Source organism: Girardinichthys multiradiatus, chromosome 6, assembly GCF_021462225.1.
Source record: "Girardinichthys multiradiatus isolate DD_20200921_A chromosome 6, DD_fGirMul_XY1, whole genome shotgun sequence".
Lineage (NCBI taxonomy): Eukaryota > Metazoa > Chordata > Actinopteri > Cyprinodontiformes > Goodeidae > Girardinichthys > Girardinichthys multiradiatus.
Genome location: NC_061799.1, coordinates 18,708,273 through 18,726,139, shown reverse-complemented (window position 1 = coordinate 18,726,139; position 17,867 = coordinate 18,708,273). Strand labels below are relative to the sequence as shown.

At 41.2% G+C, this 17,867-nt stretch overlaps 1 protein-coding gene across 2 annotated transcripts; it reads left to right on the top strand.

Moving 5' to 3' along the window:
* The first annotated feature begins 445 nt into the window (after positions 1–445).
* Positions 446–16,455, top strand: LOC124869953 (phospholipid hydroperoxide glutathione peroxidase-like). 2 transcript variants are annotated; one of them, XM_047368236.1, is made up of 7 exons: positions 446–667; positions 7,529–7,623; positions 8,917–9,061; positions 9,147–9,298; positions 15,570–15,594; positions 15,732–15,791; positions 15,979–16,455. In XM_047368236.1, the coding sequence occupies exons 1-7, from the start codon at positions 536–538 to the stop codon at positions 16,009–16,011; spliced, it is 642 nt and encodes a 213-aa protein (XP_047224192.1). In that variant the 5' UTR covers positions 446–535; the 3' UTR covers positions 16,012–16,455. The 2 variants fall into 2 exon arrangements, with proteins under 2 accessions (XP_047224192.1, XP_047224194.1); XM_047368238.1 differs by lacking the exon at positions 446–667 and adding an exon at positions 6,639–6,774.
* The last annotated feature ends 1,412 nt before the right edge of the window (positions 16,456–17,867 follow it).

The window sequence follows — 17,867 nt, the reverse complement described above, 5'->3', positions numbered from 1 at the left end:
CTTGACTGTATTCTTGTTAAAGAGCAGTCAGACCAGCAACTAATTGCAGCATCTAATCCCCACACCTTTGCTCAAACTCACTCTATACTGATTGAAACCCTTTGATCTTAGTTTTAATTGGCTGCATGTGAAGTTTTTAATCATAGTCTTCAGACTGAATGTTTCAGGTAGAAACCTGTGGGGGAGTGTGTGTTTGTTATACCCTAATTAAAAATTTCTTCCTAAGAAGTCAGGATCACCCAAATGCACTTGGCGTGAGTGTGGGAGTTTTCATGTGTTGTTTTTTACCTGCTGCTAACACTTACTCACCACTAGATGCCGCCAATGTCCTCTGGTGCAGAGGATAGCAGGTGTTCCTAATTTCCATCAACCTGGAGGAGTATAAGAAGGTGTAGCTGTCAGCAATCCAGTGCCTGGGTGTTAACCTCTGTGGTAATGCCTAATGGCCAAGCTTTGTATTCTCAACCTAAAGTTAAAGTTCATAGTCTCTTACCTTTTTTGTGCTCCTTCCTAGGAAACCTCAAGTCCTGGCCTCATGTTCTTGCGACCTTCAGCTCTGACTCTAAGTCCTCAGTTTTGGATCCTGCCTCAGCCTAAGTACTCAAACCTCAGAAGAAACCCAGTTTGGTTCAATCTCCAGCTGACCGCTCAATACCAGCTCTGCCAGGTAAGCGAACGCTGCTCACTCTCCACCAGTTGTTCACCAAAGATTTTAAGAGAAACAGGAATAACTCAAAAACTATTTCTATCATGGGAGAAGAAATGGAGGTGGTGGAGGAGTATACAGGTCCTTCTCAAAATATTAGCATATTGTGATAAAGTTCATTATTTTCCATAATGTCATGATGAAAATTTAACATTCATATATTTTAGATTCATTGCACACTAACTGAAATATTTCAGGTCTTTTATTGTCTTAATACGGATGATTTTGGCATACAGCTCATGAAAACCCAAAATTCCTATCTCACAAAATTAGCATATTTCATCCGACCAATAAAAGAAAAGTGTTTTTTAATACAAAAAACATCAACCTTCAAATAATCATGTACAGTTATGCACTCAATACTTGGTCGGGAATCCTTTTGCAGAAATGACTGCTTCAATGCGGCGTGGCATGGAGGCAATCAGCCTGTGGCACTGCTGAGGTCTTATGGAGGCCCAGGATGCTTCGATAGCGGCCTTTAGCTCATCCAGAGTGTTGGGTCTTGAGTCTCTCAACGTTCTCTTCACAATATCCCACAGATTCTCTATGGGGTTCAGGTCAGGAGAGTTGGCAGGCCAATTGAGCACAGTGATACCATGATCAGTAAACCATTTACCAGTGGTTTTGGCACTGAGCAGGTGCCAGGTCGTGCTGAAAAATGAAATCTTCATCTCCATAAAGCTTTTCAGCAGATGGAAGCATGAAGTGCTCCAAAATCTCCTGATAGCTAGCTGCATTGACCCTGCCCTTGATAAAACACAGTGGACCAGCAGCTGACACGGCACCCCAGACCATCACTGACTGTAGGTACTTGACACTGGACTTCTGGCATTTTGGCATTTCCTTCTCCCCAGTCTTCCTCCAGACTCTGGCACCTTGATTTCTGAATGACATGCAGAATTTGCTTTCATCCGAAAAAAGTACTTTGGACCACTGAGCAACAGTCCAGTGCTGCTTCTCTGTAGCCCAGGTCTGGGGAATGCGGCACCTGTAGCCCATTTCCTGCACACGCCTGTGCACGGTGGCTCTGGATGTTTCTACTCCAGACTCAGTCCACTGCTTCCGCAGGTCCCCCAAGGTCTGGAATCGGCCCTTCTCCACAATCTTCCTCAGGGTCCGGTCACCTCTTCTCGTTGTGCAGCGTTTTCTGCCACACTTTTTCCTTCCCACAGACTTCCCACTGAGGTGCCTTGATACAGCACTCTGGGAACAGCCTATTCATTCAGAAATTTCTTTCTGTGTCTTACCCTCTTGCTTGAGGGTGTCAATAGTGGCCTTCTGGACAGCCGTCAGGTCGGCAGTCTTACCCATGATTGGGGTTTTGAGTGATGAACCAGGCTGGGAGTTTTAAAGGCCTCAGGAATCTTTTGCAGGTGTTTAGAGTTAACTTGTTGATTCAGATGATTAGGTTCATAGCTTGTTTAGAGACCCTTTTAATGATATGCTAATTTTGTGAGATAGGAATTTTGGGTTTTCATGAGCTGAATGCCAAAATCATCCATATTAAGACAATAAACGACCTGAAATATTTCAGTTAGTGTGCAATGAATCTAAAATATATGAATGTTAAATTTTCATCATGACATTATGGAAAATAATGAACTTTATCACAATATGCTAATTTTTTGAGAAGGACCTGTAGGTTCTTTCTGGGTACTTTGGCTTCCAGTCTAAAAACATTACGGTTAGGGTAAATAGCCTCTTTAAATTGCTATTAGGTAAAAGTGTGTGTGCATGGTTATGTGTCTGAGTTGCCCTTTGATGGACTGGTGACCTGTCCAGGATGTACCCTGCCTCTCGCAGAACGCTTGAGACATCCAGCAGGACAATGACCATAAACATAACCAAATCTTTTAAGAAGATGGTTTATATCTCACTCTAAACTCTCACCTCAATGGGACTGAGCTTGAGCTATTTTGCAAGGAAGAGTTAACATATTTCAGTCTCTAAATATGCAAATCTGGTGGAAACATGCCCTAAAAGATCTGCAGTTGTAATTACAGCAGAAAGAGGTTTTATAAAGTGTTGATGCAGTGGGGCTGGATACAAATTCACTATTTTCAAATATTTATTTGTAAACAAAATTTAAAAGCCATGCTTTTTTTTTTCACTTCACATTTATACTTGGTGTTGGTTCATCATACAACTTCCCAATAAAAAATATTAAAGTTTCCCAATGACAAAATGTGGAAAACATTTGAAGGTTATGAATACTTTTGGATGGCTCAGCATTCCATGGTTTACATTCACAACTAATTTGTGTGCATGTTGTCTCTTTACATTATCCAGTTTCATTTGGGAATAGATCCAATAAATCAGACGCAAAGTCCCTGTTTTAATGTCAGTTTTAAATGCAGCACTGAGTTGATGTGAAACCACTGGACCCTGTTTGCTGTCTTAGCAAGGTAAAAAGGAGTAAGTCACTGCCTGGATCAATACAATGAATTAAACAAAAGCACAATGTGCACTCAGGCCTGAGATTTCAAACTGTTTTAATTAAGCTGACACTTTAGGGATAGAGACTGGTAATATACAGTATCTGCAAATATCACTGTGGTCTTAAAATCTCAACGTTGAATTTCAGACTAGGTTTTTTTCTTCTTTTCTAGTTTAAACATTTTTAACCTAAATGAAATCTCTACCTTTATGCTGTGGTAATATGCCCTCCTCTGGAAGAAAATGGTAACTACACTTTTGATGATGAAATGACAGCTTTATCTGTACTTCTGGTGCTCTACTAACTTAGAGGAAGAGTTTTCTGCCACATAGTGTAATCTGAAAAGTGAAAAGTTCAGTGACTTTTTGCAAAACATTTCATTGCCAGGGTACATTGGCATTATGTGTTTGGTCTTTGTTATAAAGCACAAAACATAAATTGGCATATTTTATGGCTTTATTCTCACCATACATCCATAAATTGTCCTTTCTGCAGATTCTCATGCCTGAGCTGTAGCTCTCTGTTGTTCCTCCAGAGTTACCATAGTATTAGCTCTTGGCTACTTCTCCTAATAATGTCCTTCCTGACTGGCCTGTCCTGTTAGTTTAGGTGGATCACCATGTCTTGGCAGGTTTGAAGTAGTCCCATACATTTTCCATTTTCAGATGATGGATTGAACAGTGCTCCTGTTAGATGAATGAGAAGGGGCTACTGTGGCAATGGCAGGGGTTCATCTTGTAACCAGTGGGTTGCCGATTCGAGCCCGTGATATGTCCGTCTCAGTTGTTGTGTCCAAGACACGTCACCTGTCTTGCCTTCTGATGGTGGTCAGAGGGCTTGGTGTCAGTGTGTGAATATGTGTGTGAGTGACTGAATGTAGTGTGAAGCGCTTTGGGGTCTCTGGGGACTTGATAAAGCGCTATACAAGTAGAGGTGTTCATTGGTCTTTGTGAAGTTGTTTGTTCAACAATATTCTTTAATAAGCCTCTGACATCTTCGCAGAACCGATGTAATTATACTAAAACAAAATTACACACAGGTGGACTGTCTTTACTAATTACGAGAATTCTAAGTGCAAAGGGCACCACATTTCTCTTGACATATTCACTGAAAATATATATGCTTCCATTCCTAACTGGAGTAACTAACAATCCTACTTTCCTCCTAGTATTAATAGAGTGCTGATTTCAGTTCTGAATTAGCTTTTCATTCATTCTGCTGTAGATTTCCTGTTATGCTTGGGATCATTGTCATCAAAACAAAAAATGCCAAACAAGCCCTAATCATCACTCCTCCTCCACCACTGTCCATGACAGCTATTATGTTGAGTTTGTGATGATTTGCTGTGTTTGGCTTTTAGCAAACATGAAGCTGTGTATTGTGACCAAATGTTATCTTCCAAAATACCTCACTTGTTTAAACCTTTACAATTGGGCTGTCAAAGTTTGGCCTTAGGGTAAAGCTGTCATTAATGTTTTCAAGATGCAGCTTTATAGTGAAGACTTCTGGAGAGTTTTACAAACGGCACCAACCGGTTTTTTACCGACACAATTTCTGTGGAAGTTGGAAGGGTATACAGGTCCTTCTCAAAAAATTAGCATATTGTGATAAAGTTCATTATTTTCCATAATGTCATGATGAAAATTTAACATTCATATATTTTAGATTCATTGCACACTAACTGAAATATTTCAGGTCTTTTATTGTCTTAATACGGATGATTTTGGCATACAGCTCATGAAAACCCAAAATTCCTATCTCACAAAATTAGCATATTTCATCCGACCAATAAAAGAAAAGGGTTTTTAATACAAAAAACGTCAACCTTCAAATAATCATGTACAGTTATACACTCAATACTTGGTCGGGAATCCTTTTGCAGAAATGACTGCTTCAATGCGGCGTGGCATGGAGGCAATCAGCCTGTGGCACTGCTGAGGTCTTATGGAGGCCCAGGATGCTTCGATAGCGGCCTTTAGCTCATCCAGAGTGTTGGGTCTTGAGTCTCTCAATGTTCTCTTCACAATATCCCACAGATTCTCTATGGGGTTCAGGTCAGGAGAGTTGGCAGGCCAATTGAGCACAGTGATACCATGGTCAGTAAACCATTTACCAGTGGTTTTGGCACTGTGAGCAGGTGCCAGGTCGTGCTGAAAAACGAAATCTTCATCTCCATAAAGCTTTTCAGTAGATGGAAGCATGAAGTGCTCCAAAATCTCCTGATAGCTAGCTGCATTGACCCTGCCCTTGATAAAACACAGTGGACCAACACTAGCAGCTGACACGGCACCCCAGACCATCACTGACTGTGGGTACTTGACACTGGACTTCTGGCATTTTGGCATTTCCTTCTCCCCAGTCTTCCTCCAGACTCTGGCACCTTGATTTCCGAATGACATGCAGAATTTGCTTTCATCCAAAAAAAGTACTTTGGACCACTGAGCAACAGTCCAGTGCTGCTTCTCTGTAGCCCAGGTCTGGGGAATGCAGCACCTGTAGCCCATTTCCTGCACACGCCTGTGCACGGTGGCTCTGGATGTTTCTACTCCAGACTCAGTCCACTGCTTCCGCAGGTCCCCCAAGGTCTGGAATCGGCCCTTCTCCACAATCTTCCTCAGGGTCCGGTCACCTCTTCTCGTTGTGCAGCGTTTTCTGCCACACTTTTTCCTTCCCACAGACTTCCCACTGAGGTGCCTTGATACAGCACTCTGGGAACAGCCTATTCATTCAGAAATTTCTTTCTGTGTCTTACCCTCTTGCTTGAAGGTGTCAATAGTGGCCTTCTGGACAGCAGTCAGGTCGGCAGTCTTACCCATGATTGGGGTTTTGAGTGATGAACCAGGCTGGGAGTTTTAAAGGCCTCAGGAATCTTTTGCAGGTGTTTAGAGTTAACTTGTTGATTCAGATGATTAGGTTCATAGCTCGTTTAGAGACCCTTTTAATAATATGCTAATTTTGTGAGATAGGAATTTTGGGTTTTCATGAGCTGTATGCCAAAATCATCCGTATTAAGACAATAAAAGACCTGAAATATTTCAGTTAGTGTGCAATTAATCTAAAATATATGAATAATTTTCATTATGACATTATGGAAAATAATTAACTTGATCACAATATGCTAATTTTTGAGAAGGACCTGTAAATCACAAACTCTTCATTTCAACATCCACTAGTGTTCATGAAATGACTGCTGACACTTAGGGAGATTTATTATGTCACAGGTTGTATTTACCTAATTCTAAGACCTAATAATAAAACACACATTCTATAAAGTTTTTAATAATATTGTATTTTACTGTGGTACACCTGTATCAGTTGTCTGATAGTCCAATGTTTTGTGTCTTCAGTTAAGTATAATAATTTACAGTTATATTAAACGAGTCGGTAGCATGAGTTCCTGAATTGTCAGATCGATGTTTTTCTTTATGAAAACGGCTACAGATTTAACCAGCTGACTGAATAAAACTAAAGAATCTCTATAAAGGTTACGAACATGTGGGCGGAGCTAAGACGATTAATGGGAGGAGACTGAGAAAAGGTAATAGGTCATGTGATAAGAGTAGCAGTTATGTGGCTGCGGTCGACAGTTCTGTTAGGTGTGGTAGTGAACAGAGGACTCGTCAGAAGTATGGTAAGTTCACAATACTGTATGAGTTTATTGTCCTGTATGTTATACCTTTGGTAGCAAGTAGTACTATGACCTTTGGCAGGGTTAGGGTTCTGCATTTTAGACCACATGTAGGTCACATTTACGGCTTTTCTGTTTTTGTTGCGGTGCAGCAGACAAATTGGTCCGACGCTGTTACATCGGCCAGCGTTAGCTTGAAGCAAAAGTAAATCCTTCCCGGTTATGAATCAGAGGTTTTACGGTTAAATTCAATATATTCGACATTGCTATAGAGACTTTTTCTACGTAAAACATTTAATGTTTTACGTAACGGCAGCGTGAGTCTATGTGCCGTTGCTTTGGAAAGAGAGGGCTTAAATATTCCGTTAGAGCTGCTTTAATCCGTGGTGAAAATCAACAAAGATTTTCGGTTCATGTCTAATCCTATTATTTACCCCTTTGTTATTCAATGGAATTAGCAGGAGCCGGAGGTCTACCACAGTCGCTGAGTGTCACATCTTTCCGTTAAATCGCTTGTTTTCTTGGACAGATGCACGTTTGTGCGGTGGGAGGGGATGATGACACAAATGGGCCATAGTGCGAAAATTAGGAGCAGTGGTAAACTCCTCGGCCGCATTTCACAGGAATATGAGTCACCATCTTACAAAATCTTGCATCTGCCCTTTACCCTGTAATTTAAACTTCAACCCTGACACCAGTTGTTTGTCTTCTGTTATTGCGTAATCGCTTTCCTTCACCTGTGTCTTTCATGTTTCAGTGTGCTCAGGTGGGGGACTGGCAAAGTGCTAAGTCTATTTACGAATTCTCTGCAAAGGACATTGACGGGAATGAGGTATCTCTGGACAAATACAGGTGAAACACGTTTACTGTGCTTTAAGTTCAGTTTGACATATAAAATAAGTTCATATTTCTGATGGAATTTGGTCTAAATGAGCATGTGTTCTGAGCTTTAAATTGACTATAAAATAGTGCATATTTAAAAAAAATATTTACCCAACAGACATTTTGGTGGATTTAAAAAAAAGTCTACTTGTCCTAAGATGAACCAAGCTTGTTGGATAAAACATTCAACAATATACCCTGGCTTTGTTGCAAATGGTAACAGGGAAGAAATGGATCACAAATTCTCTGTATGTTTCCTTTTTTTCCCTCTCCAAACTATTGAAACTGCAAACCAAAGTAGTGCAATCACCAATCAAGAGGTTTGGAACAAGAACAGCAACTGCAAACTTGCTGATACTACCATACCTAATACAATATGTAGCACAACAGAAAGGCTTGTTTTTCATTTGTTTTGGCTTAATCTCATACAATGGACTGATTATCATTCTCCAGTTTATACCAAAGTTTCAAAGAGTTTGTTTCCCATCATACAATTTCAACCATTTGAGCCCTTTTATTGATCTACCAGAAGAAGTGCTAGTGACCAGACTTTTCTGCACCATGGCCCACCCCCACCTGTTGCTCATTTCCAGATTAGCTGGCTAAAAAGTTCTCCCTTGCTTGCGTTCATATACAGGAGAGACAAATGTGTTATGAAATGTTTTTAGTAACCAAAAACAGTCATCACATGAAATCGACAGGCATGGCGTCCATCATTTTTATTGTAGTTTAAAGCTACAATTGCCAATCTGCATGTAGCATCTGTTAAGCAACTAAATGCACACTACATTTAGCTGGTGTTCATTAACTTTTGCTTGAGTCAATGTCTGAATCAAAATATTAACAAAGTGAGTAGACAACATTTGAGCTAAAAATTGAAAGAGTGGAATATTTAAGCAGCAGCAGTAGGAATAATTGTTGCCTGCTTGTTATTTGTAAATTATAGCAGTTAAATCAGGTTATGTCTGTTTTAATATGATTGGGGAACTACTGTGATATCATGAAACTGGTCTTTTTACTCAAGGTAATCATATCGTAAGAATCTCATGCTGACCAAGCTAGTTGTGACTGATGTTTTAAAGCTGTCCCCTGTTCAATGTTATAAAGGACAAATAAAATCTTTACCGTATTCAGGGGCTGTGGCTGCTAACATTTGAGTTTGAGGATGCCTGCAATGTCCGATTATACCTCTGCAGGCATTTGAGTGTCACAGGAGTCGTTTGGTGTATTCTAACACACTTGTTTTTTTTTTTTTCCTGCCAGGGGTTATGTTTGCATCATTGTAAATGTAGCCTCTAAATGAGGAAAGACTGCGGTAAACTACACTCAGTTTGCGAGAATGCACGCCTCGTACGCTGAGCAAGGTTTACGCATCCTGGGCTTCCCATGCAACCAGTTTGGAGGACAGGTAACACTCATAAAACTGATGTCGGCAAACCTTTTTCTGTATAATTTTATGCCTTATGTGTTTCGTTTTTGCCTGTGTGATTTAGGAACCAGGGACAGATGCAGAGATTAAGGAGTTTGCCAAAGGTTACAATGCAGAGTTCGATCTCTTTAGTAAGATTGATGTGAATGGTGACAATGCTCACCCTCTGTGGAAATGGATGAAGGCACAGCCCAAAGGAAAAGGAACCTTTGGAAAGTGAGTCATTATTCAAAATTTTCTGTCTCATAGTTTCCAGACATGGTGCACAGAAGTAAAACATTTTTTTTGCAGAACTTTACTGCTTCAGATGTGATTAAGTTACCTTTTCACCAACTGTAATCATTGAAGCAATCTGTCCTACATTTAGATTTCTACGTTCTTCACCACTCATGTTAAAGATGCGTAAATTACAGAATTGTAGGGATCATCCATCAATTAAAATCAGATGTGTTGAAGCAGGAGACAGTCTAAAATATGATTGATGTTGTGAAACACTACAGGGGTTTTAACAATTGAGCTTTCCAGAATTGCGCCATTTAAGGCAGCAGGATTGTTGGAGTAGCGGAGTAGCTCTGTTACTTTTTATGATGTATTCTTTTTAAGAACTCATTCTTCTTGTGGATAAAAATAGATTTTTTTTTTTTTTTTTTTTGCTTTGGACTATTATCCTCTCCGGTATTTTATGCTATGCAGCTGGATGGATTATTATTTTTTGGACATTTATGTTGCATAACCATAGCAACAAGGTGTGCTGATTAATATCTTAAAAGCTCAAATAATACTTCAACTACAACCTCAAATCCATGAGTTGAAAGTGAGGTGCCGTAGATGGACAGCAGGAGCAAAGAGGAGAAAAAAATGAGACTTCAAATTATCTCTTCCATCAAATATGATGGGCAATGTGAGATTGTTAGGAAACAAGTTGGATGAAATCCAAGCCTACAAAGGACCCAGCCAGAGATGTCTAACATGACCTGACCCAACAGAGTCCACATCCTGTTCAACTCTTTTAACCTTACCCAAACCATTTCCTTCAGTCATTTAAATTCAAATTAAATTCAAAAATACTTTATTAATCTCAAAGGGAAATTAAATGTTGTTGTAGCTCATTATGAAGCTACAACATAGCTTCAACACGATGGTGTTGAAGGCTCTGCCTTCAACACCATCGTCCCAGTTCTGCTACAGGAGAAGCTCTCCCAGCTGAGTGTGCCTGACTCCACCTGCAGGTGGATCACTGACTTCCTGTCTGACAGGAAGCAGCGCGTGAGGCTGGGGAAGCACGTCTCTGACTCCCTGACCATCAGCACCGGTTCCCCCCAAGGCTGTGTTCTCTCTCCTCTGCTCTTCTCCCTGTACACCAACAGCTGCACCTCCAGTCACCAGTCTGTCAAGCTTCTGAAGTTTGCGGACGACACCACCCTGATCGGACTCATCTCTGATGGTGACGAGTCTGCGTACAGATGGGAGGTGGACCATCTGTTGGACTGGTGCAGCCAGAACAACCTTGAGCTCAACGCTCTAAAGACAGTGGAGATGGTTGTGGACTTCAGGCAGAACCCAGCCCCACCTGCCCCCATCACCCTCTGTAACTCCACAATTGACACTGTGGAATCTTTCTGCTTCCTGGGAACCATCATCTCCCAGGATCTCAAGTGGGAGCCAAATATCAGCTCCCTCATCAAGAAAGCCCAGCAGAGGATGTTCTTCCTGCGGCAGCTGAAGAAATTCAACCTGCCAAAGACTATGATGGTGCACTTCTACACAGCCATCATTGAGTCCATCCTCACCTCTTCCATCACCATCTGGTACGCCGCTGCTACAGCCAAGGATAAGGGCAGGCTGCAGCGTGTCATTCGGTCTGCTGAGAAGGTGATTGGCTGCAGTCTACTGTCGCTCCAGGAACTGTACACCTCCAGGACCCTGAAGCGGGCCGGGAAGATTCTGGCTGATCCCTCCCACCCCGGTCACAGACTCTTTGAGACTCTCCCCTCTGGCAGGAGGCTGCGGTCCATCCGGACCAAAACCTCACGCCACAAGAACAGTTTTTTCCCATCTGCCACCAGCCTGGTTAACAAAGCCCGGAAACCACCTTGACACTCTCCCTTTCCCCCACACCCCCCCTTTTTTTGCTGACAGGACACCTGTAACTTGTAACTCTATGCGTTACATTAACGCTCAGCTTGGACTCCTGCTTTACTTGCACAATGATCACCTGCACTGTTGTATTGCTCTTGCATCTTATACTGCTCTATATTTACTCTCACTCACTTAAAACTGTGCACATATATTTATATTATATTGTAAATATGTTTATACTGTTTAATTTGTACTGTATTGCACCGACTACGCCAAAACAAATTCCTTGTATGTCCAAAAACGTACTTGGCAATAAAGCTTTTCTGATTCTGATTCTGATTCTTCAAAGAGCTGTTGTAGATGCTGATGGCTGTGGGCAGGAAGGATCTTCTGTAGGGGTCTGTCTTACAGCAGATCTGAAGAAGCCTCTGACTGAAGACACTGTTGTTGTAGGACAGTCTCATGAAGAGGATGCTCAGGGTTCTCCATAATGTTCTTCATTTTATGAAGAATCCATCTTTCCACAATGATCTCCAGAGGAGTCCCCAGAACAGAGCCAGCCTTTTTTATCAGCTTGTTGAGCTTTTTTAAGTCCCTGGCTCTGATGCTGCTTCCCCAGCAGATGATGGCAGAAGAGATCACACTCTCCACAACAGACTTATAGAAGATATGCAGCATCTTGCTGCAAACACCAAAGGACCTATGCTTCCTCAAGAAGTACAGTCTGCTCTGTCCCTTCTTGTAGATGGCTTCACAGTTGCATCTCCACTCTAGTCTGTTGTCCAGATGAACACCAAGGTATTTAAAGGTCCTTCTCAAAATATTAGCATATTGTGATAAAGTTCATTATTTTCCATAATGTCATGATGAAAATTAAACATTCATATATTTTAGATTCATTGCACACTAACTGAAATATTTCAGGTCTTTTATTGTCTTAATACGGATGATTTTGGCATACAGCTCATGAAAACCCAAAATTCCTATCTCACAAAATTGGCATATTATTAAAAGGGTCTCTAAACGAGCTATGAACCTAATCATCTGAATCAACGAGTTAACTCTAAACACCTGCAAAAGATTCCTGAGGCCTTTAAAACTCCCAGCCTGGTTCATCACTCAAAACCCCAATCATGGGTAAGACTGCCGACCTGACTGCTGTCCAGAAGGCCACTATTGACACCCTCAAGCAAGAGGGTAAGACACAGAAAGACATTTCTGAACGAATAGGCTGTTCCCAGAGTGCTGTATCAAGGCACCTCAGTGGGAAGTCTGTGGGAAGGAAAAAGCGTGGCAGAAAACGCTGCACAACGAGAAGAGGTGACCGGACCCTGAGGAAGATTGTGGAGAAGGGCCGATTCCAGACCTTGGGGGACCTGCGGAAGCAGTGGACTGAGTCTGGAGCAGAAACATCCAGAGCCACCGTGCACAGGCGGGTGCAGGAAATGGGCTACAGGTGCCGCATTCCCAGGTCGAGCCACTTTTGAACCAGAAACAGCGGCAGAAGCGCCTGACCTGGGCTACAGAGAAGCAGCACTGGACTGTTGCTCAGTGGTCCAAAGTACTTTTTTTCGGATGAAAGCAAATTCTGCATGTCATTCGGAAATCAAGGTGCCAGAGTCTGGAGGAAGACTGGGGAGAAGGAAATGCCAAAATGCCAGAAGTCCAGTGTCAAGTACCCACAGTCAGTGATGGTCTGGGGTGCCGTGTCAGCTGCTGGTGTTGGTCCACTGTGTTTTATCAAGGGCAGGGTCAATGCAGCTAGCTATCAGGAGATTTTGGAGCACTTCATGCTTCCATCTGCTGAAAAGCTTTATGGAGATGAAGATTTCATTTTTCAGCATGACCTGGCACCTGCTCACAGTGCCAAAACCACTGGTAAATGGTTTACTGACCATGGTATCACTGTGCTCAATTGGCCTGCCAACTCTCCTGACCTGAACCCCATAGAGAATCTGTGGGATATTGTGAAGAGAACGTTGAGAGACTCAAGACCCAACACTCTGGATGAGCATCCTGGGCCTCCATAAGACCTCAGCAGTGCCACAGGCTGATTGCCTCCATGTCACGCCGCATTGAAGCAGTCATTTCTGCAAAAGGATTCCCGACCAAGTATTGAGTGCATAACTGTACATGATTATTTGAAGGTTGAAGTTTTTTGTATTAAAAACACTTTTCTTTTATTGGTTGGATGAAATATGCCAATTTTGTGAGATAGGAATTTTGGGTTTTCATGAGCTGTATGCCAAAATCATCTGTATTAAGACAATAAAAGACCTGAAATATTTCAGTTAGTGTGCAATGAATCTAAAATATATGAATGTTAAATTTTCATCATGACATTATGGAAAATAATGAACTTTATCACAATATGCTAATATTTTGAGAAGGACCTGTAGTCATTGAGGACTGATGGGTGAGTTTTCTTTGGTACAAGACAGGAGGTCTTCCACAACACCGGAACCTTCTTCTGGGCCAGGCTAAGGTTGAAGAGGTGCTGCAGAATCCCACAGAGCTGCTCTGCACAGGCCTTCAGGATCTAGGGCTGACATGATCTGGACCTGCAGCCTTATTCCGATTCAGTCTCTCTAGTTGCATCTTCACTTGACTTCTTGAGACACACAGGTGGAAGGAGGAAGCAAAGGAAGTATCAGCATCTTCTGATATGGTTGAAGGCAAACATGTAGAAGCAGAAGGGTCTACGGCTGAGGTGGAAGATAAAAAATGTGAGGTGTTACTGGACAGCTGTGGGTCAAAGGAGGGCGAGATGTCTGTTTGGCTGTGAGCAGGAGAGGAGGATGCGAAGCTTGTTTCTGAACTGAACCTATTGAAGAATGTGTTCAGTTCATTGGCTCTGTCCAGACCTCCATCGGTCTGATCATCCTTCTGCTTGAAGCCTGTGATCTTCTTCATCCCTGTCCACACCTCTGATATTGTTTTGCTAGAGCTTGCTCTCCAGCTTCTTCTTGTACACCTCCTTGCTGTCTCTTATCTTGACTTTAAGTTGCTTCTGTATACTCCTCAATAATTCTCAGTCTCCCTCTCTGAAGGCTCTTTTTTTCTTGTTAAGCAGGTCCTTCAGGTCACTGGTGATCCAAGGTTTGTTATTGGGGAAGCATCTCACGGTTCTGGTGGGGATGATGTTATCCACACAGAAGTTTATATAGTCGGTTACACACTCAGTCATGGCATTGATGTCCTCTCCATGTGGCTGGCACAGTGTGTCCCAGTCTGTAGCCTCAAAGCAACCTTGCAGGGCTTCTTCAGCTTCCTTTGACCATTTTCTCAGTCTTCTTTATTACTGGTTGCCTCTGAAAAGGGGCTCATATTTCGAGCAGAGAAAAACAAGATTGTGATCTGATTTGCCTAGAGGAGGTCTTGCTGTAGAGATGTATGAGTCCTTGACATTTGCATAAAACAAATCCAATGTTTGGTTTTCTCTGGTACAGCAGTTGACAAACTGTTGAAATGTTGGAAGTGTAGCAGAGAGTGAAGCATGGTTAAAATCACCAGAAATTGCCACAAAAGCATTGGGGTTTTGTGTCTGTAGCTTAGCAACAACTGAGCTGATGGCATCACATGCAGTGTTGGCAACTGCGGAAGGTAGAACGTAAACTGTTGCCAAAATAACACTGGTGAACTCTCTGGGTAAATAATATGGACAAAAACTTACTGCCAACAGTTCAATATCTGGACTGCAGAGATGACACTTCACAGTAACATGTCCTGGATTACACCATCTGTTGTTCACAAGTACTGCCAGTCCCCCTCCTTTACATTTGCCGCTCCTCTTTAAATCTGTCTGCTCGTATGGTTAAAAAGCCCGGCAGAGAGACGCTGGAGTCGGGGATATGATCCTGCAGCCATGTCTCAGTAAAACACATAATACTGCATGCCTGGTACTCTGGATTTTTGTAGGGCTTGGAGTTCATCCAACTTGTTTCCCAACGATCTCACATTGCCCATCATAATCGATGGAAGAGATGGTTTGAACTTCCTTCTCTCTCTTCTCTTAGCTCCTGCTCTGCAGCCACGGCGTCTCCTTTTCAACTCATCAGGGATCTGGGGTTGTGGTTGAAGTATTATTTGAGCTTTTGAAATATTAATCAGCTGCTCCCGGTTGTAATAAACAACCCCGTTGCCATGGCAATGCATCATAACAAATGTCCAAAAGTAGAAAGTATTAAGAAAAATCCTCCAAGCTGCACAGCATCTGACACCAGAGAGGACAGTTGTCCAAAAAAAAAAAAAATCCACTGTATCAACTGTGAATTACATTTAAGGAAATGCTGAATTTACAGCACTTGAATAAGCACAGGGCCTTGATACTCGTACCATCTGCTTTTTGTGAACCCATTAAAAGCCTTAAACGGTGATATATTGACATATTTTTGTCTTGTCCTCACAGTAGCATCAAATGGAACTTCTCAAAGGTAATTTGCAAAAACTATTGGAAAGAACCCCTTTTTTTTTTTTTTTTTTTCATTCCAAAAAGTTGTCTTGAACCCAACATGTTTAACTCTGTTTGAAACTGCAGAGATAACAGTGTTTCTTTTTTTTGGTTCTGCAGTTTTTGATAAACAGGGAGGGGCACGTGGTGAAGAGATACAGCCCCACTGATGATCCAGTAGTAAGTTACTGCAGCTGTGTTTACATATTTCTGTGCATGGTATAATTCACCTTCTGTTACAGCCCATAATTTTACATTTTGCCAAACCTCATCCCTGAATGCCTTTGTTGATACATGGTGGAGGAAAAGAAGCATGAAACAGATCTCTCCATGTTTCTTTAAAGCCCAAACATGTTTCTCTGTACAGGTGGTGGAAAAGGACTTGCCAAAGTACATGTAGTAATGCTGACCTCTCACGTGGACTTCAGGGTATTTGTGTGTGGATCTGGACCAGTGACGGACCTGTCTGTAAACTCATCCTTGGGGTGGGCAGGGCCTGATGACCCCCAGCGTGCAACTTATTTCCAGAGAGCGCTCACTTCAAACCTGGTAAAGACCACTTGAAAGGACACTTGCTAGTTAGGCAAACTAGATGGTTTGCATCATGGATTACACTAGAAAGAGTCATTCTTTTGAAGTATAAATAACAAACACACCTCGTCCAGGAAGATGTTGGCTTATCTGTCGTTATATGTGCGTTTTAATGTGAGAACATAAATGCCATAGAGAACTTGGCTTTCTGTAGAACTACTGATAGTTTAGTTTGCACTTGTCAAAAAGATTATGGTTCAAAATCACATCGGCGATTTATGAAATAAATTGAAAAATAAAATGCTTTCATGAACGACTGTATAGTGTTTGTGTTTTCAAGGTTACTTTATTTGTATCCATGTGTAACTTTGTTTTGCAGCAGAAATCATTTGTATGTGACAGGTTTTATGCAACTTAATAATCATTAATTTAGGCCTAAATGTTCTAAGTTAATCCTAAATGTATTCAGTTGTATTTAGGGACATCTTGGATTTATCAGTTTGTGTATATATGGGATTTCCAAATATTTTATTTATTTGAGAATTGGTTTTGGCATTCAGGATTTTGGCTGTGACTAGACTGACTAAACCCTGTCGGCCATTTATAAATCCTTCTCTCTGGACCTGATTCTACTTCTGAAACGGGTTTGTAGTTTGTGTAGAGAAGTCAAATTCAAATGTATGTTAGGTTTTCTTCTGTTTTCTAACCACGAAGGACCGAACAAATATGGTAATGTGTAAAGTTGAAAAGTTTTTATTTATTTAAATTAGAACCCACAACGGCATCATCATGCTCTCCATGGAGTGGTCCTTTTTAGCAGTTCTATTTTACTGATTTAATACATCTGAAAGGATGCTTTAATGGGGAGCGGGGAGACGACCATAATTTGTTTATAGGGCATGCGTCATTAGCCACATTCATATTTTGACATCACTTTCAAAATTTGAAAGTTTCATTACTTTCAAGTTTTGAAAGTAATGCAACTCGGTGCTTTCTGTTCAGTGTGGACAAAAAATATCTAAAGTCATGAGATTACTTGCATAAACCACAGCTTTTACTCCTCCGAATGTAGTTGCAGAGATGAAAAATGCTGCAAACTGCAGATTCAAAAGGATACAATTTTAACTGAAACGAGAACCCAAGCCAACATTTTTCTTTTCTGAAATAAACATTCAGTGCAATCCTTCAGCACTGCAACAGCGGATTTATTTTATTTTTTCTTCAGAGCTGTTCTGCTGACCGGGTTTTGAGTCATACCTTTTACTAAGAAGGTGATGGTCTTCAGCTCCTCCTATTTGCTTATTCATCATGAGACACAAGGTAGTACTTGGGAAGGAAGTGGACAGTGAAACCAAATATCTTTAAATTTGTAAAACCTATTTGTTTTGTATTTTAATAATTTCTGATCAAATTTAATTAAAAACTAATTTTAGTTTTAGCATAGGAAGGACGTACAAGATTAACTCATTGTGATTGACAGGCCAGTTGTTTGGGGGTATCTTTTGTCCCTTTAAAATAATTTCACAATTATTTTTAATTAACCTTATCTGAAGGATTTGAATACAACCTGACACTGCATTTCTAACATTTCTACTGTCTAGTCTTTAACACGTGAAATGTTTAATGTAGACTGATGCATTACACTCATGTCACTACTACTAGACTTAATAGCTACTGGGCTGTATAAAGGTTGACATGTACTAGGCTACCTCAATGATGTAACTT